At 46.9% G+C, this 20,227-nt stretch overlaps 1 protein-coding gene across 3 annotated transcripts; it reads left to right on the forward strand.

The window, feature by feature from the left end:
- Nucleotides 1–82: 82 nt before the first annotated feature.
- Nucleotides 83–18,174, forward strand: LOC140117655 (zinc transporter ZIP10-like). 3 transcript variants are annotated; one of them, XM_072134596.1, is made up of 10 exons: nucleotides 83–199; nucleotides 4,497–5,383; nucleotides 6,312–6,492; nucleotides 7,907–8,076; nucleotides 8,909–9,115; nucleotides 12,164–12,284; nucleotides 13,035–13,376; nucleotides 13,779–13,859; nucleotides 14,970–15,160; nucleotides 16,698–18,174. In XM_072134596.1, exons 2-10 carry the CDS (start codon nucleotides 4,508–4,510, stop codon nucleotides 16,854–16,856), a joined length of 2,328 nt encoding a protein of 775 aa, XP_071990697.1. In that variant the 5' UTR covers nucleotides 83–199; nucleotides 4,497–4,507; the 3' UTR covers nucleotides 16,857–18,174. The 3 variants fall into 3 exon arrangements, with proteins under 3 accessions (XP_071990697.1, XP_071990690.1, XP_071990707.1); XM_072134589.1 differs by lacking the exon at nucleotides 83–199 and adding an exon at nucleotides 214–365; XM_072134606.1 differs by lacking the exon at nucleotides 83–199 and adding an exon at nucleotides 243–309.
- The last annotated feature ends 2,053 nt before the right edge of the window (nucleotides 18,175–20,227 follow it).

Raw genomic sequence — 20,227 nt, forward strand, 5'->3', positions numbered from 1 at the left:
AAATGTCCCTCACGGCCACCGTTGTCGTAACATCACGGGATCTCCCGCCACGTGACTGATTATAGGTAAAGGAGCGAGCGCGCCTTTTACACACAGCGAGTAGCCCCGCCCCTCCGCTAGTCATGACGTCATCGCCCTTCCACCACGTGATTCCTGATTTCCTTTCTGTGTCGCAAAGCACAAGCGCATTGTCGTGGAGGTAAAGTTATGGACATTTGAATGTTTTTTTTACCTCTTAATTAAAGCTTCATTCAGCAGCGTGGCGCGAGGGCTGCCGGGAGTTGTAGTCCACGGCGGGCAGGAGAAGAGGTGTGCTTTTTTGCTTATGGCCGGCACTTTGGGACTTCGGGGGATCTACGTCTAAGGTCAGGAGGAAGGCTGTGGCCGCTCAGTGTGTACAGAGCCCGGGTGCATTGCGGTAGACTGAGGGGGCGCTGTGCCAGGAGTCTTTGTCCTCTGCCACCTCCGGGCTCCGGCCAGGTGGCACACGTAGTGCCGGGGGGAGCGGGCTGCCCGGGCAGTGCTCTACATCCTCTGTGCTGCTGTTGTTCTGTAACTGGGGATTGTCTAGGATATTGGTCCCCCACGTGTTGTGTCTGTATAATATAAGGATTGGGGTGTAATGACACAATGTGGCCCCCAGTAATCGCTACACCCACCCCCAGGGCTGCCCCCGAGCCTGAGGTTACTGCCACAGCATGTGTGTGAGTGATCACTGGGGCCCCTGTGGTCATGTATGCTGTAGGGGTTTGTGTTTCTCAGGCGTTACGGTCTGAACGGAGCCGGGGCCCCTTTTATGTCGCCCAACGCAGACTTTCCTCCTATCCAAAAGGAGAAGTCTGTCAATCTGCACTAGGGGAACACTGGCGACACACTGTAACAAATCACCAGCTAAGGTCTAACATGTCAACATCGCAGACATGGTGGCCACACAGATCTGATCCCTTTAAGGAGGACACCCGCCTTCCCTGACATATCTTGTAACAACCATTCTCTTTGTCTTTCCTCTGTTATTGCTGTTACAAATATATGACTGCTTTGACAACTGGGCGTTACCCACTATGGGGTATGTCTGTGCTGATTGGACAATATTGGACAGTTCAGAGCCCCCCTTCCTTAGTGGTAACTAACAGAGATGAGTGGCTGTTTAGCCACCAATCCGGCAATATGCCAAGGGCACATGGCCAAATCCGTACAGGAACATCAGGTCCGTTCAGCTCTAGTAACCAGGAGCTGTCAATTATTCTTAAGGTGGTTTATCTCTGATATTCCTTCTTTAAAATTTAAAGGGTTGACAGCTTCTTTGGGGGTTTCATTGGTTCCTGTAGCAATTCTGCATCTTCTTCCATCTCACTGGAAGTGATGATGTCACAGTCATGTACCCACAATACACGTGACATCATCGCTTTGGAGGCATTGAATGCCGGAGAAGCTGTAAACACAAGTTGGAACGTGAGTAAGGCTCCATCTGCACTGTGCATGCAATGGCTGAACCTGATGTGGCCACTGAATCCAGGAATTGGCTCAGTGATCAGGGTCATGACCTCCCATCACACAGGACCGGGGAGACGCTGCAGGAACTGAGGTCTCAGGAGGTTTACCCAACAGTTGTAAAACCGCTCTTTTATAAGCTACTTCTGAAAAATACAATTTGTCCTGCAAAAGTCAAGCCCCGAAGGAGTTCAAGATCACTTGTAATAAAAGCGAATGTAAAATAACTGCTGCCTCCCGAGGCAAAAGGGTTAAATATCAGATGATGAAATAATTGCTCAATGATCAGATACCGAATAAAACACCAGTCATTCCAGGCCGGAACTTCTGACTAGAGGCCCGAGCCCACAGGATGTGAGTGGCTGCTAAATGCAGAGGACCCATGGCTGACACTGCTGACCAGGACGGGGCACGGGGGTGACATAGAACCCCAGTTATTGTATATGACAGATAACGTATCCCCAGGATCTGGTGGGGACATAATGCTGCAAGTATAAGGCTACAATGTGATTTTGGAGCTCACACTGTTCTTGTTGCAGTCTGCATGCTCTAGTCTACAGCCAGTGTCCTCACACTGCTGTGCTCTGTACTCCCTGCAGCCAGTGTCAGGTATTGTCCCTGGAGAGATGTGTAATCATACCTTTATGTGTTGTTAGTAGCAGCAGATCTGTGAAATATGGATTTATATTAAGGATTGCAACTTCTCCAAGTGCTATGGGGGGTCATGTGATTGTACTGCTGTGCTCTGTACTCACTGCAGCCAGTGTTAGGTATTGTCCCTGGAGAGATGTATAATCAGACCTTTGTGTATGTTGTTAGTAGCAGCAGTACTGTGAAATATGGATTTATGTTCAGGATTGTAGCGTCTCCAAGTGCATTGGGGGTCATGTGATCGCACTGCTGTGCTCTGTACTCACTGCAGCCAGTGTTGGGTATTGTCCCTGGAGAGATGTGTAATCAGACCTTTGTTTATGGTGGTAGTAGCAGCAGGGCTGTGATGTATACATTTTATATTCCAGGATTGTACTACAGATGTTCTCACACTGCTGTGCTCTCTTCAACCACTATTAGCTATTCTTCCTAGAGAGATTTATAATCAGACCTACTAGCAGCAGGACTGTGGGGGGGTGCACTAACACTGCTGTGCTTTTACATTCCTACATTAAGCCGCTCAACAGCCCCTGCTGTGTTTTCTGAGTAAAAGCTGCTGCAGGTTTCTGGATTTGGTTGGATATTACATCAGTTATGCAGAGGGAAGGAGCTATGGAGAAGCCCATTGCAGAGAATTAAGTGCACATCAGTGTGAGGACACAATCCCAGTGCACTTGGAGAAGCTACAATCCTGGAATATAAACCATATCTCACAGTCCTGCTGCTACTAAGGTCTGATTGCACATCTCTCCAAGGACTATACCGTACCCTCGCTGCAGAGAGCACAGCAGCGTGAGGATACGTCCCCAAGCACTTGGGAAAAGCTGCAATCCTGGAATATAAATCCATATTTCACAGTCCTGCTGCTACTTATAACATACAGGAAGGTAATGATTACACTTTCTGCGTGTTGTAGTGTTGATTTGCAGCGAGTCTGCTCTTTTCTGAGCTATAACTGAGGGGTAGTTTCCCTTTAAGCAGTCCCCTTGTTCTTGTTCCCTTTGTTCGCTGTGTGCGGTGCGGCTGCCTGACCCTGTATTCGGCATCTGACCCTCTCATGTGATGTGAGGAATTCTGACCTGGACATCACATTTTAGAGTTGAATGCAGAAGTGAGCGAGGAGACAGAGGAGTGCTGAGCGCGAGACTGCAGGCGTCCCCGAGGGGTGAGAGACTCCTGTGTGTGTACAGTGCCCATAAACTGTGTTGTGTTAGTGTTTGGTGCATGCCGGGGCTGTACTAGTGGCTGCTTTTTGGGTAAGAGATGAGGAAGACTGTAGGACCTTTGATTGGTCCTTTGGTCCTGGGTTGATACATGGGATGATATTGGGCTAGATGGGTTTTAGGGATCCAGCGTTGGTGGGTTAGATGCAGCATCAGGATATAAAATGTCTTGTTCTGTAGAAGCTAGAATTATTCTTCTGGTGTCATTGCAAAGATTGTATCTTTTTCTGCAGTTCACCTTCCATATTGTAATTAAACAGCTCCTCTTTATGTAGCAGAAGCACAAAATTCACCACTGTGATGGGTTTTGGTGAATTTGAAAGATTCCGGTCTTTAAAGCATGGTTCTAGGTGTTGGAGAGCCCTCTAGACACGATAGGGGTGAGCACTTATGAAGTAGCCAGATTTACCACATTAATCTACCAGCCCCTCAGGCAGGGGATTCATCCCCTGATGAATTTCTCGCCCGTTTTTTTACCTTCAGAAAAAAAATCTCCAAAGTCATGCAACAAAAAGCAGACGAGTCATTTTTTTGCCTGAAATGAGTCAAGCTTGGAGGTTGCAGGGATAGTGTCACTTTAAATGCCCCTAATCTTACGTTCTAGAACACCCAGAAACATGCTGCTGGTATCTTTTTAAAGGTAATGGTCTTGTCTCTCATCTTTCAGATCACATATTATGATTCTGTGATCTACATAACCTGGAATACTAAACAAAGCTAAAAATTGAAGGTGGGAAATAGATTTTTAAACTATTTATCACTTGCCATTACACTGTGCAGGATCACTTCCCCCTCCCACTGTACAGCAGGCAGAGGGTGGGGAAGTTCTGAGGGAGCAGCAGAGAGGGGGAGACAGTCTAACAGCGTGTGACACCACAGCACAGAGGTGCCTGCTAGTGCCCTCCAAGCCCTTGTGACTCATTAGCATAATTATAAAAGTTGATTTTAGAAGGAAGGAGGCCATTGATAACAAATATAAGAAGATTACACATTCCCGGTGCCTGGATCTAGGAGTAATGTCCCTGGTTTATCAGGATGGATTTTTATAGCTCTGTAAACTAGTAGTTTTTCAGTATTTTTTGACCATATTCTAATTTTTTTTCCCCCAATTTTGTTTTGTTTGTCCCTCAGGTGGAAAAGCAATGAAGGTTCACATTCACACCAAATTTTGCTTTATTTGCCTGTTCACTTTCATCTTCCCGCACTGCGACCACTGCCACGGCTATGTCCACGACCACACGTCTGAAGAGAGCCACACCCACAGTCACAACGACTACCAGATCTCCGAGGAGCCCTACCTGCAGACTCAGGGGTCGGAGTCGCCCACCACGAGCCGATCCGAGCACGAACAAAAATATTACATAGAGAAACTATTCCATCACTACGGGGAAAATGGGAAATTGTCCTATCACGGGCTGGAGAGGCTCTTATCCAATTTGGGACTGGGGGTGTTGAAGGTTGTAAACATAGGTCACGAGGACAAGGACCACGATGAAGGGTCTCACGGACACGATCACGACGGCGCCCATCACGATCACAACGGACATAACGAGTCCAAACATTGTAACGAAAAGAAAGCGGCAAAAAGCGTCCACAAGCATCACCAGCACCATCACCTCCACAACGGGACGTACCACGGCCATAACCACAGCCACCACAACCACAGCGCCAGCCACGTGTCCCTCCACACACAAACCAACGAGACATTAACAGGGACAAACACAACGCAGGAACATGCGGAGAAGAGAGCGCGCAAACATAAAAAGAGGCGGAAAGTAACCAAAGACGTAGACGCCAGCGTAGACCACGACCCGGCTCACGACGAAAGCAAACAAGGATACAGCCCCGAACAGAACTTTGTCTCAGTGAATCCGGGAAGTGTGGACGATGATAATCTGGACTCGGAGGAACAAAGGCAGTCATCCGAATATCTCCAGAGGAACAACCGGAAGAGAGAGGCTCCAAATGAACACGACACTCATGGTCTGCACGAAGACGAAACGCATAAACACGAAGAGGTGAGTGCAGGGCGCGATTCTGTCACAATTTTGGGCATAGTTACAGTCGGGTGCATTCAGAAGACTCAGTACTCCTCCTGCTGCTGTGCGCTCTGAATTCAACTTCTACATAGTTGCTGTGGTATTCAGCCAGCAGCAGGATTATTTGGAGTTATATTCCAGGATTGGAGCTTCTCCAAGTGCAATGGGGGTGTGGTCTCTGCAGCCAGTGTTTTGTATTGTCCCTGCGGAGATGTGTAATCAGATCTTTGTGTATGTTGATAGCAGCAGGACTGTGATATATGGATTTATATTCCAGGTTTTTGGCTTTTTCTCACACTGCTGTGCTCTCTGCATTCCATAGCTAGTCATTACCACTGCTCTGAACTCCTCCTATAGCTTTTACTCAGAGGAGAAGAACTTTGAAGCAGTTGAATGCTGAGATCTTGCAGCACAGCAGCGTGAGGACACACCCCAAGTGCACTTGGAGAAGCTACAATCGTGGAATATAAATCCAGGTTTCACAGTCCTGCTGCTACTTACAACACACACACAAAGGTCTGATTACACAACTCTCCAGGGACAATACACAACACTGTTTGCAGAGAGCACAGAACACCGCAGTGTGAGGACACGCCCTTAGTACACTTGGAGAGGCTACAATCCTGGAATATATATCCATATTTCACAGTTCTGCTGCTACTAACAAGGTACATTAAGGTATGATTACACTTCCCTGCAAGACCACTATCTAGTGTTTAATTCTCACAACTACTGATTCATTCCCTTTAATCCCCTCCCATATAGGAATGTGTCTATACATTGAGCGGAGGTGCCAGATGTTTTTGGAAGGTCCTGGCAGGGCAGTAGCGGCGGCTGTATCTGTAGTTCCTGGTCCCCTAGTATCCAGAATATCAGTGATGTAATAATTCTCCTCTCTCTCCTCCAGTGCCTGAACGTGTCTCAGCTCCTCAGCTATTACTGGCTGAACACCAGCGCTCCCATCTCTCCGGACCAGTTTGCTTACCTGTGTCCTGCGCTCTTGTATCAGATAGACCGCAGGGCGTGCGTCATGCATCTCACCGAGCTGGAAGTGAAGACTCTGGAGGAAAGTCCAGGGGTGGCGTCAGGTAAGTGACCTCCAGATTTACTCCCTGTATAGAGAATTATGGAAATTGTTACTAAATAGCAATAATGTAACCTGCGCACATCACCGAAATCTCTCCTACTTAAAGGACCTCTACCACGAGTGTACAGATAGTAGACGTTCCTGAGGAACGCTGCTCCTCCGTGCTTCATTTATAACTTTATACGCCACGTTTACTGCACTATAGCGTTATAAAAAGTATGGTAATCGCTCTTGTGAAATAGTGTATTCCCTCCCCTGTTCTGCTAGCGGTCCTGCCTGTCCACAGGGCATAGAGCAGGCGACGGGCGGAACAGAGGAGTGAAAAAATTATAAGATGAGGCATTTCGGTCTCGTAGATGGATCGGCCCAGACTGATTAGCATCATTTTTATAATAATATATAGTATAGTAATGTATACTATAGTATAGTGTTTTAATAAAAACAGCACTGTGGCTCAGTGGTTAGCACTACAGCCTTGCAGCATGGTAGCTTAGTGGTTAGCACTACAGCCTTGCAGCGCTGTTCGCCTGGGATAAAGTCCCACCCAGGTCAAGAGTTTGTATGTTTTCTCCGTGTCTGTGGGGGTTTCCTCCCGCACTCCAAAACATACTGGTAGGTTGATTAGATTGTGAGCCCCGTTGGGAGACAGCGACCGATCTGACGAGCTCTGTGCGTAATCTGTGTGCGCTATATACATAAAGAATTATTATTTATTAAGGAGAACAGTTCCTTTAGAGGGAAGGTCGTCTAGATTTCTCTTGCCCATTTATTTGATTTTTGGGCCCCTAATACATAAATGCAAAGTTGTTGGGATCCTTGGTTCACCATGAAGGAAAGAAGGATCGGGCATTTTGCTTTGCAACGTGTCCGATTATTTGCTTGTTGCAAAAGGAGTCTTATACTTTTTACTTTTCCCCTTAAATCTATGTATTTGCTGCTAGTAACAACACACACAAAGGTCTGATTACACATCTCTCCAGGGACAATGCCCAACACTGGCTGTGGTCATGATCCCACACATTCCCTTATTATTGATACTTTATAGTACAGGCAGTCCCCGGGTTACATACAAGATAGGGTCTGTAGGTTTGTTCTTAAGTTGAGTTTGTATGTAAGTCGGAACTGTATATTTTATAATTGTAACCCCAGCCAGAACTCTTTTGGTCTCTGTGACAATTGGATTTTAAAAATGTTGGGTTGTCATAAGAAACAATATTAACACTAAAGCTTCATTACAGACACCTGTGATAACTGTTATAGCTGATCATTGTAGCCTAGGACTAAAGTACAATAAATTACCAATATTCAGGGGTCCGTTTGTAACTAGGGGTCGTATGTAAGTCGAGTGTTCTTAAGTAGGGGATCGCCTGTATTTGGCTGATTGTGTAACCATCTGCTCTGTCTTATGTTTCCAGCCTGGATCTGTGGCCTCATCTCCATCACGGTCATCAGTCTCTTGTCGCTGCTGGGGGTGATCCTGATCCCGTTCATTAACCAAGGCTGCTTCAAGTTCCTTCTCAACTTCTTCGTGGCTTTAGCCGTGGGAACCTTAAGTGGCGACGCGCTGCTTCATCTCTTACCCCATGTAAAACCTTTCATCAGTGTTATAATGTATATATGGTATTTATGTCTATAGGACCGTAGATATCTGTTGGCTTAAATATGGCGCAGAGCCCAGCTGTTACCTGCTGGTATCTGTAGCGGCGCGCCTCTGACGTTACCTGCTGGTATCTGTAGCGGCACCTCTGACGTTACCTGCTGGTATCTGTAGTGGCACCTCTGACGTTACCTGCTGGTATCTGTAGCGGCGCGCCTCTGACGTTACCTGCTGGTATCTGTAGTGGCACCTCTGACGTTACCTGCTGGTATCTGTAGCGGCGCGCCTCTGACGTTACCTGCTGGTATCTGTAGCGGCACCTCTGACGTTACCTGCTGGTATCTGTAGTGGCACCTCTGACGTTACCTGCTGGTATCTGTAGCGGCGCGCCTCTGACGTTACCTGCTGGTATCTGTAGTGGCACCTCTGACGTTACCTGCTGGTATCTGTAGCGGCGCGCCTCTGACGTTACCTGCTGGTATCTGTAGCGGCACCTCTGACGTTACCTGCTGGTATCTGTAGTGGCACCTCTGACGTTACCTGCTGGTATCTGTAGCGGCGCGCCTCTGACGTTACCTGCTGGTATCTGTAGTGGCACCTCTGACGTTACCTGCTGGTATCTGTAGCGGCGCGCCCCTGACGTTACCTGCTGGTATCTGTAGCGGCGCGCCTCTGACGTTACCTGCTGGTATCTGGAGCGGCGCCCCCGCTGTTACCTGCTGGCATTGCTCGGGGCACCACAGCAAGGATGTAACAGCAGAGTAGGGGGCATCATGACAAGTGGGTAAGATAAACGTAACCAGATCGTTCTGTTTTGCAGTCACAAGGTGGGCACGACCACGGGGCAGAAGGCCACGGCCATGGGCACGGCCACGATCACGACAGTGACCTGGATCCAGCGACCAGCAAGGAGTTCCTGGTGGAATATGACAGTGTCATGAAGGGTCTGGTGGCCCTCGGGGGGATCTATCTGCTCTTCATAGTGGAGCACTGTCTGCGGATGTTCAAACATTACAAAGAGAGAAGGGTAAGGAGAGAAGCTACTCACCCCTATACACAGACCGCACCCCAAGGAGCCGCCACCACCCATGGTCCCTCATATCAGCCACATCCAGATCAGCAATGAGAGGAGATAAGAGGTGATAAGAAGGAGCCCGGGCCTCTGCTGCACTGACTGTCCCCTGATATGGGCTCATATTCACTAGACCTGGAGACGGTCCATGGGGCTCCAACACCTCCCTCTTACTGACTGATATTTGGGGTAACAGTTACATATGAGATGGACAACATTTCCTAGTCTAGTGCTTTCTAATCGTCACTTCCAGTCCCACGTGGACAACAGTTATAGAGGATACAACCAGGGACCTGTGGACAGATGTGTGCACGTGTTCTGTCTTCACCAATTATTATTGCTCTTTTTGTGTGTTTACCCACCACTCATTGTCACTATCCTCCCCAATGACTTCATTGCTAGACCTATACCACGCACTTATGTACATCATGCAGAGCCAGACCTATACCACGCACTTATGTACATCATGCAGAGCCAGACCTATACCATGCACTTATGTACATCATGCAGAGCCAGACCTATACCACGCACTTATGTACATCATGCAGAGCCAGACCTATACCACGCATTTGTGTACATCATGCAGAGCCAGACCTATACCACGCACTTATGTACATCATGCAGAGCCAGACCTATACCACGCATTTATGTACATCATGCAGAGCCAGACCTATACCACGCACTTATGTACATCATGCAGAGCCAGACCTATACCACGCACTTATGTACATCATGCAGAGCTAGACCTATACCATGCACTTATGTACATGATGCAGAGCCAGACCTATACCATGCACTTATGTACATCATGCAGAGCCAGACCTATACCATGCACTTATGTACATGATGCAGAGCTAGACCTATACCATGCACTTATGTACATCATGCAGAGCTAGACCTATACCACGCACTTATGTACATCATGCAGAGCCAGACCTATACCACGCACTTATGTACATCATGCAGAGCCAGACCTACACCACGCACTTATGTACATCATGCAGAGCCAGACCTATACCACGCACTTATGTACATCATGCAGAGCCAGACCTACACCACGCACTTATGTACATCATGCAGAGCTAGACCTATACCATGCACTTATGTACATCATGCAGAGCTAGTCCTATACCACGCACTTATGTACATCATGCAGAGCCAGACCTATACCACGCACTTATGTACATCATGCAGAGCCAGACCTATACCACGCACTTATGTACATCATGCAGAGCCAGACCTATACCATGCACTTATGTACATCATGCAGAGCCAGACCTATACCACGCACTTATGTACATCATGCAGAGCTAGACCTATACCACGCACTTATGTACATCATGCAGAGCCAGACCTATACCATGCACTTATGTACATCATGCAGAGCCAGACCTATACCACGCACTTATGTACATCATGCAGAGCCAGACCTATACCATGCACTTATGTACATCATGCAGAGCCAGACCTATACCACGCACTTATGTACATCATGCAGAGCCAGACCTATACCACGCACTTATGTACATCATGCAGAGCTAGACCTATACCATGCACTTATGTACATCATGCAGAGCCAGACCTATACCACGCACTTATGTACATCATGCAGAGCTAGACCTATACCACGCACTTATGTACATCATGCAGAGCCAGACCTATACCACGCACTTATGTACATCATGCAGAGCCAGACCTATACCACGCACTTATGTACATCATGCAGAGCTAGACCTATACCACGCACTTATGTACATCATGCAGAACCAGACCTATACCACGCACTTATGTACATCATGCAGAGCCAGACCTATGCCACGCACTTATGTACATCATGCAGAGGCTGACCTATACCACGCACTTATGTACATCATGCAGAGCCAGACCTATACCATACACTTATGTACATCATGCAGAGCTAGACCTATACCATGCACTTATGTACATCATGCAGAGCCAGACCTATACCATACACTTATGTACATCATGCAGAGCCAGACCTATACCATGCACTTATGTACATCATGCAGAGCCAGACCTATACCACGCACTTATGTACATCATGCAGAGCCAGACCTATACCATGCACTTATGTACATCATGCAGAGCCAGACCTATACCACGCACTTATGTACATCATGCAGAGCTAGTCCTATACCACGCACTTATGTACATCATGCAGAGCCAGACCTATACCATGCACTTATGTACATCATGCAGAGCTAGACCTATACCATGCACTTATGTACATCATGCAGAGCTAGACCTATACCATGCACTTATGTACATCATGCAGAGCCAGACCTATACCACGCACTTATGTACATCATGCAGAGCCAGACCTATACCATGCACTTATGTACATCATGCAGAGCCAGACCTATACCACGCACTTATGTACATCATGCAGAGCTAGTCCTATACCACGCACTTATGTACATCATGCAGAGCCAGACCTATACCACGCACTTATGTACATCATGCAGAGCTAGACCTATACCATGCACTTATGTACATCATGCAGAGCTAGTCCTATACCACGCACTTATGTACATCATGCAGAGCTAGTCCTATACCACACACTTATGTACATCATGCAGAGCTAGACCTATACCACGCACTTGTGTACATCATGCAGAGCTAGACCTATACCACGCACTTGTGTACATCATGCAGAGCTAGACCTATACCACGCACTTGTGTACATCATGCAGAGCTAGACCTATACCATGCACTTATGTACATCATGCAGAGGCTGACATAATGATTTGCAGAAAATGATGTGCCTGTTGGCTCCACTGGGGGGAGCTTAGGAGATAATTGCATACAGTTTATACATTGAACTCTCTTATATATCTGTCTGCAACAAACTGCTGAGCTCCCCCTAGTGGTGGCCACTGGAGTGAACTAGATTATTTTATAGACTGCATTTAACTTTTGAAGCAGAAAGAGAAAATTCTCTTTTCACTTTATTCACATATATTTTTTAATTTTTTTTTAAAGGGAAGACCAAGCCGGAAACGGAAGCAGAAAGCTGATGAAACGACGGTGGGGAGAAAGTTATCTGATCACAAGCTGAATAGGCGGTCGGATCCTGAGTGGCTACAGCTGAGACCTTTGGCAGGTAATGGAGTGTGTGCTCTTGAACATATGAGGGACTTGTAGGCCGGTGTGAGGGTGCGTTCATACGCGAAGCGCATTACAACAGCTGACAAGAGGGAAGTTGATTACATAGTGTTTCCAAATGCATGTGTTAACGTTGTGTTGACACATGCATATTGTAAACACATTGGGGCAGATTCATCAAGCTGTCTGAAAGTCAGAATATTTCTAGTTTCCCATGGCAACCAGTCACAGCTCCCCTTTAAAATATTCATGAGCACTGGTAAAATGAAAGCTGAGCTGTGATTGGTTGCCATGGGCAACTAGAAATATTCTGACTTTCAGACAGCTTGATAAATCTTCCCCATTGATTACATTGTTGTCAACAATGTAAATCTCCTTCTTGGCTGTTTCCAAATACTTGTGTTAATGCCACGTATGAACGCACCCTCAGACCCATAATCACGACGGCTTAGTGGTTAGCATTACAGCCGTGCAGCGCTGGGAACCTGCGTTCAAGTCCCAGGGTCAACATCAGGAAAGAGTTTGTATGTTTTCTCAGTGTTTGTGTGGGTTTCCTCCAGGTCCTCCGGTTTCCTCCAAAACATACTGGTAGGTTGATTAGGTTGTGAGCCCCATTGGGGACAGGGACTTATTTGGAATTATTATTGGTAATTACAAAATTCCAAAAATACCTCTTCAGGAGGCTCCTTCCCTGGCCCTCTGTGCCGGTCATGTAAGTGACTCTCTCCCTCACCTTCTTCTCCTGCAGCGCCTGCGGACACGTCGGCCTCTGAAGCCCAGCAGCTGAATGAGACGGAGATGACCTACGTGGACAGTCTCCACCAGTCTCCGGGCAAGGTGTTTGTGGCGGTGGATGACTCTGCGCCCCATAATAACAAGGAGGATGATCACAGTGCGGACGATGGACAGTTTGAGAATAACCACACGAAAGTGGAGCTGCCAAAGAAGCACAGTCACCACAAACACTCGCACCACTCCCACGGCCACTGCCACTCAGGGCAGGACATGAAGGACAAGGGGATCGCCAGCATAGCCTGGATGGTCATCATGGGAGACGGCATGCATAACTTCAGCGATGGGCTTGCTATAGGTAAGGGCCTGCTGCTACGATGATTGAGCCTTATAAGGTATCTATTATCTGTACATGGGTAGTGAAGGTCCTATAGAATATTTTTGTATTGTACTTTATTAAACCAATCTTCCTTTTTATTTTACAAAAATAAAGTTTGTGTCGTCCTCCTTAGCAATGCTGTAACACAGAGCGTTGCTAAGGGGAGCCTACACTCCTGTAGATCAGCTCACCGGAGTAACCACGCCAAAGTTGTGGTACAAAAGGTTGCAATCTGTATTTTGCTACTTTTTGTCTGCCGGGTTCCAGGCGCAGGCCTTGGCATGTTCTGTCTGTGTTTTTCCCCGTAGGTCTGCCGGGTGTATCCATGTGGTCTTATCCCATTGCTCGCGTCCTCATCACTTGTGATGTGTTTACTTGCAGGTGCTGCCTTCAGTGCTGGTATTCCAGGAGGGATCAGTACGTCGGTCGCTGTGTTCTGCCACGAACTTCCACATGAATTAGGTAAATTTACACTCTAGATGCATGAGATATTTGTACTCCTTCCAGGAAAGTTGGGTCGTACTATCGGGAATGTATTAACAGTATGGACCATCCTGACTTGAGCCAGTGTAAAGTATTGCGGAGAGATGTGTTATCAGCAAGATTGATATATGGATTTATATTCTAGGATTGTAGCTTCTCCTAGTGCACTGGGGTTGTGTCCTCACACTGCTGTGTTCTGTGCTCTCTGCAGGTAGTGTTACATATTGTTCCTGTAGATGTGTTATCAGACATTTTTGTATGGTAGTAGCAGCAGGATTGTGAAATAATATAGAAGGATTTTAGCTTTTCCAAGAGCTGTGCTGTGCCCTCTGCAGGTAATGTTGTGCATTGTCCGTGGGGAGATGTGTAATCATACCTATATGTATATTGTTAGTAGCAGCAGGACTATGAACTATTAATTTATATTCCTAGATTGGAGCTTTTACTAGAGGAGTGTGCTCTCTGCACCCAGTGTTGGGTATTGTCACTAGAGGTCTGTGTCGTCATACCTTAAAGGACATATACCATCAGGGTGAAGGATTGTAAACCAAGCACACTGACATACTGGTGTGTACTCCTCTGGCAGGATCCGCCCCTTCTTTTAGCTTCTTATGTCCTGGTGTGTACAAAAAAAGTTGTGCAAATGAGCCTGGGTGCTCCAGGCTTCATGGGTGTTAATTGAGCTTGGAGACCCTCTGGCTCATTTGCATCATTTTTAGAGTTTATTGTTCTGGACTCCTGTCCTCACACTGCTGTGCTCTTGGCTTTCTGCACTGAGCTGCTTGACATCCTTCCCTTTGTTTTGCTTCACTGCTTTACTATTGAACCAAGAGTTTGCTACTGCATTTATTCAGTGGGGAGGGACTGTGGAGCTAAGAGGACAGCAGTGTTAGGACACACTATACACATTGCACTATACAACTTTATTTGGTGCAATTTTAAAGTTCGACACAACCTCCTTCTTCTCCAGCATCAGAGTGAAAAGTTTGGTGCATTTTTGGACCAAATATTTAAAGTATTCGTAAATGTCCCAACGTGCAATTTTTTGTACTCCTGTGAGTCTCTTCATGCGTTTCTGACTCTTTGCAGGAGACTTTGCGGTGCTGCTGAAGGCCGGGATGAATGTAAATCAAGCCATCGTGTACAATCTCCTGTCCGCCATGATGGCGTATGTGGGCATGCTGCTAGGCACAGCCGTGGGGCAATACGCCAATGATATCACGTTATGGATTTTCGCCATCACCGCCGGCATGTTCCTGTACGTGGCGCTGGTTGATATGGTAAGTGATTGCTGCATGTAAATCTATGTATTGTGTATTTAGTCAGAGGTCTGCATACTCCCCCTCTGTATACCTATACTGGGTCCGTATACACAGCAAGTGTCTGTGCTCTGCTGGTGACTACTCGGAAAAACGCATTAAAGGTGTAGTCCAGTTTCCCTGGGCGGCAACAATTAATGTGTTCTTAATTAGATGCTAATAATTGGGCCTTGAATTTCTCTGGGTAGAGTAAAGGTCACTTTTTGGGAGGGGTCGACTGTTACACAATAGGGTTACAAGCTGCATGTAAGAGAAAATAAAAGTTTCCCTTAAAGGGAACCTGTCACCAGGCTTGACCCCATTAAACTACAGGCCCCTTCTGGTAGGATATGAAATCTCCTTTCTAGAATTCCCTATTTTATGTGAAATCTTTTTAGTTTACTTATAAAATAAATAAAATATCCAATTTTACATGAGCAGATTCCAGCTCAAAAGCTAGAGGGGGGTATATGGGGGTAGCTGCTAGAAACATGGTGTCATATTTAAGACATGAATCTCTTCTTTCAAATCGCACCAGGCTTGTGGTTCTGTGATCTACAAAAACAGAGATACAATGAGCCATAGACTTAGTTGGAAATGTGAGCTACAGATCAAGATCCAGTTCCCGCTTATTTAATGGTCTGTATCTCAGGTTCTGTAGCTCTCGGAACCACAAGCCTATGATCTAAAAATATCCTGCAGCCTCTAAACATAACTCATCTCAAAAAAAAATTACTCTTCTCAGCTCCACCCGACTTTTACAGGATTTTTATAGGTTAACAGATAAGATTTTATTCTAGAGAGGACACTACATAAGGGGTCTGGTAGTTAAAATGATCTCATCACCAGATTTTAACTTATTTAAATAAATCTTCCCATCTTCTACATTAAAGAGGTTGTTTCATGTCTGAGAGAGCCGGAAAATGCCAAGACCTCGTCTGTCTCCAGCATACAGAGCATGAAAGGAGAAGTAGAACCCGACCAGGGGGAGTTCTTGTGTTTTAGCCAGACCCCTATGTTCCAGAATGTTGTCCCCTATCTTGTGGATGAAGAATACCTATTAAACGTGGGAGAGAACCTCCCATTGCCAAATGTCTCCTAGATGCCACTTTGACCTCTAGGAACCTATGAGCAGGCGATGGACATGTTTTTGTAGCCTTCTATGATCCCAGTACAGGCAGTCCCCTGGTTATGTACAAGATAGGGTCCGGAGGTTTGTTCTTAAGTTGAATTTGTATGTAAGTCGAAACTGGTTTTTTGCTGTAATGAGGACAAGGATTATCAATAAAGCTTCATTACAGACACCTTACAGCTGATCATTACAGTCTGGGACTATAGTATAGCATTCAGAAAGCTTCACCAGAGGTCAGAGGGGTCTGTCTGTAACTATGGGTTGTCTGTAAGTCGGGTGTCCTTAAGTAGGGGACCGCCTGTAATGTCCTAGTTCATCCAGTCGTCCTATATTCCATACATACTGCATCCATCTTTATCATCTCTTCTTCATCCCTCTTTTTCCCAGCTGCCGGAAATGCTGCACGGCGACGGCGAAAACGAAGAAAACGGATCCTGCCCGGTAGGACAATTCATCCTGCAGAATCTCGGACTATTACTTGGGTTTGCCATAATGCTGGTCATTGCCCTGTTTGAAAATAAGATCGTGTTGGACATCCAATTCTGACGGTACTCGTCCGCCACTCTCCTGCCGCGGCGCAGGTGTCACATCCGTGTTTGTCCGCTCTCGCTTTCTGTGTTAATGATGAAAGTGAATGACGTCAACGAAAAAACCCCAAAATATGCATCACAATGTACTTCTACGGTCACTACGACCCCCCACACAATCATCACTGTGATCCGTGTCCCGCTGCGTATGTGAGTGTCGCTCTGCGTCCATCATGAAGCTTTCACAAGATCTACGTTTTCACCCTTCGGGTTTTTAAAATTTTGACGACCTCCGACAACGTTATCTTTCCGTTTTGCTTGCATTCCAAGTCTTGGTGTCGCTGGCGCCCCTTCATAGTATTATCTTCACATCGGGAGATCTCTGGAAAGGATTTACTTGACGACTACATGGTGTTCCTTGTTTACATGCTCCGGTTTCTCCGCGGACGTCACATCCCGCTCCTCCAGCACCATCTTCCGCTTTTACAGGAGCGGAATCGTTCTCCTCAAGCTGGAAAAATTTTTTTCAAGTCAAATCATTATTAAAAAAAAATGTTTGCAAACGGATATTATTTTTCAGCTGCAACGTAATTGCTGGGGTGTTGGCGAGCTACCATGTGGGGTACGGTCCGCGCAGATCCGTTCTGTGTATTAAGCTATTGAAATTTTGTCCATGCAGGATATCCCATTGGGGAACTTCCAAATAAATTAGGATTCCCACACCTGAGCCCTAAATATATTTGGAGCCCCAATCCTGAGTGCTAAATAGATTCAAGATTCCCAGAGCGGAATAAAGTTTAAATTCCCCCTAATGAGACTTAAGGACTATTAAAAAGGTGTGACTCTCTGCGGACGTACTTTTCGAATAGGTCGCAGTCACTTGGGTCAGATTTTCAGACCCACCCACCCCGATTAGGCAACATGCCCTGGGGTCGGACTCTTGATAAGGTGGCGCTCCTTGGGGTCGGGCACTCATTCAGTGGTGCGTCCTGGAGTGGAGCTCTTGATAAGGCGACGCTCCTTGGGGTGGGGCTCTCGATAAGGCGGCACGTCCTGGGGTGGGGCTCTCGATAAGGCGGCACGTCCTGGGGTGGGGCACTTGATAAGGCAGCACGTCCTGGGGTGGGGCTCTCGATAAGGCGGCACGTCCTGGTGTCGGGCACTCGATAAGGCGGCACGTCCTGGTGTCGGGCACTCGATAAGGCAGCACGTCCTGGTGTCGGGCACTCGATAAGGCGGCACGTCCTGGTGTCGGGCACTCGATAAGGCGGCACGTCCTGGTGTCGGGCACTCGATAAGGCGGCACGACCTGGTGTCGGGCACTCGATAAGGCGGCACGTCCTGGGGTGGGGCTCTCGATAAGGCGGCACATCCTGGGGTGGGGCTCTCGATAAGGCGGCACGTCCTGGGGTGGGGCTCTCGATAAGGCAGCACGTCCTGGGGTGGGGCTCTCGATAAGGCAGCACGTCCTGGTGTCGGGCACTCGATAAGGCAGCACGTCCTGGTGTCGGGCACTTGATAAGGCGGCACGTCCTGTGGACATGGGCACTCGTTCAGCGGTGCGTCCTGGAGTGGAGCTCTTGATAAGGCGACGCTCCCTGGGGTCGGGCACTCGATAAGGCGGCACGTCCTGGGGTCGGGCTCTCCCTAAAGCGCCACTCTTGGGATAAGTGGGGGATCCTGAATTAATTATGATTAATTTATCTGAGCTTTAACTCATTTGGGATATAAAGACCCAAGAGCTCATTAGGTTAATTTCCTTAGACCCGAGTACTAAGATTACTATACTATAGATTAGGGAATCGTCAAAGTTTTTTAAGAGTATTAAATAAAGTGGCACTCTGTGGCCCAAACCCTAAATAAGTTTCCCTTCATAAGTTGGAACCATCGAGTTCTCAGCCCTACACACCTTAATTTATTTTCTCCCAACCCGACCCTGCATCAGTAGGTACTGCCAAGGCCCAAACTCTTGTAGACGCGATCATTAAAAAAAAAAATTTGGATTTGGAATCCCAGGTCCGAGTTCTAAATAAATGCCTTCTCTTTGTGTCAGGCCGTGCCACTAAACGTCTTGTTGGGAGCTGCTGATGTGTACTACGGTACCGATATCCCACCATTACCAGGTCACTTCATTTTGGGTTCCTCTATGATGGGCAAATTCTTCCTTTTTCTCGTGCTGTTTGTTTGTTACTTTCATCTATAACTTTGGGTTTTATATTTTTTTACCCCCCTGGTTTTGCTGTGTCCGCAGTCCCCACTATCATCAGTGTAAAAACCAGCGGCTCTTCAAGACTTACCGCTGTCTGCATCCCAATCAAAACTTCTCCCGATCCCAGTCTGGCGGCCATGTTGTTTCTTGTAAATCCATGTTCCAGGTTTAATTTCCTTAACCCTGTTCCACCAGGAGGAAACCGAAAAATCTCTCGGTGGTCATGAACTTGTGGACGAGCCGTAGAGTACAGTCTGTGACCGGAACCACCAAAAAATAGCTTTAATTGTAAAAATAATGGATCAGCCGTAGTTTACATTGGACCTGCCGTGTCCCTTCTGTGGTGCTGGAGGGTGTGTACAGGGGTGTAGGGATGAATGAGGCGGCATGGCGGGTCCGGAATCATTGTATAGTGTTAGAAAAATTTTTGATTTTGTTATTTTTGTGCCAATTTGCAGTATCTTGGTCTGGTAGACCTTCGCTGAATGTACGCAGCTCACGCGTTACCTTCTCACGTTCTCCGTTGTCCCTCATTGTACCCCATGATGGCGCTAATGTTACACCGACCTGTCACAAGAATTTTGGGCACTTTTTGATGGGGTAGAATTGCTGAGTAATGTTACCCCTAATGGGAGACTACCTTTAGCCTCACCAGTCCTAGGGGCTTCGATATTGATACTACCACGTGCCAGATGTCCAAAAATGTAGTGAAAGGTCAGTCAAATCATGGGGGTGTGTATGTAATGTTGACTTCACCCCAAATTCTATGCCGAATATAACAAGCTCTTCGGGTCCTGCTCACACTTGCCCATGTTGATCTCTACACTCTGCTTGGGTTTCACTTCTTTTACAGATCAGAAAAAATTGTACGCCACTTTTAAGGCGCAGAAGAGCACTTACTGTGGTTTCCCCCAAAAATGGCCACGAATAATAATAATACGGATATTGGAATAACTTGAATTTTTTTTACAAATTTTGCGCACATTTTGCTTTGTTCAGGTGAAACCTGACTGCTTTCTTCCTGATACAGCGCCACTCCTGTCTGTAGGTTGTGTCCGGTATTACAGTTAAACTGCACTGAATTGAGTGAGACTGATCTGAGATGCTCAACATGACCGATGGACAAGGCGGCTGCACACGGAGTGTAAGCTCTGCGGGGTAAATTGTAGTGGGATCCTCTG

Source organism: Engystomops pustulosus, chromosome 1 (assembly GCF_040894005.1).
Source record: "Engystomops pustulosus chromosome 1, aEngPut4.maternal, whole genome shotgun sequence".
Classification (NCBI taxonomy): Eukaryota; Metazoa; Chordata; class Amphibia; order Anura; family Leptodactylidae; genus Engystomops; species Engystomops pustulosus.

Excerpts from the sequence above, each read along its gene's own strand:
- LOC140117655 (XM_072134596.1), top strand. The coding sequence starts at position 4,508 with ATGAAGGTTCACATTCACACCAAATTTTGCTTTATTTGCCTGTTCACT. Across the intron at positions 8,077-8,908 it reads TGCTTCATCTCTTACCCCAT|TCACAAGGTGGGCACGACCA; the intron begins GTAAAACCTTTC and ends TCTGTTTTGCAG. Across the intron at positions 15,161-16,697 it reads ACGTGGCGCTGGTTGATATG|CTGCCGGAAATGCTGCACGG; the intron begins GTAAGTGATTGC and ends TCTTTTTCCCAG.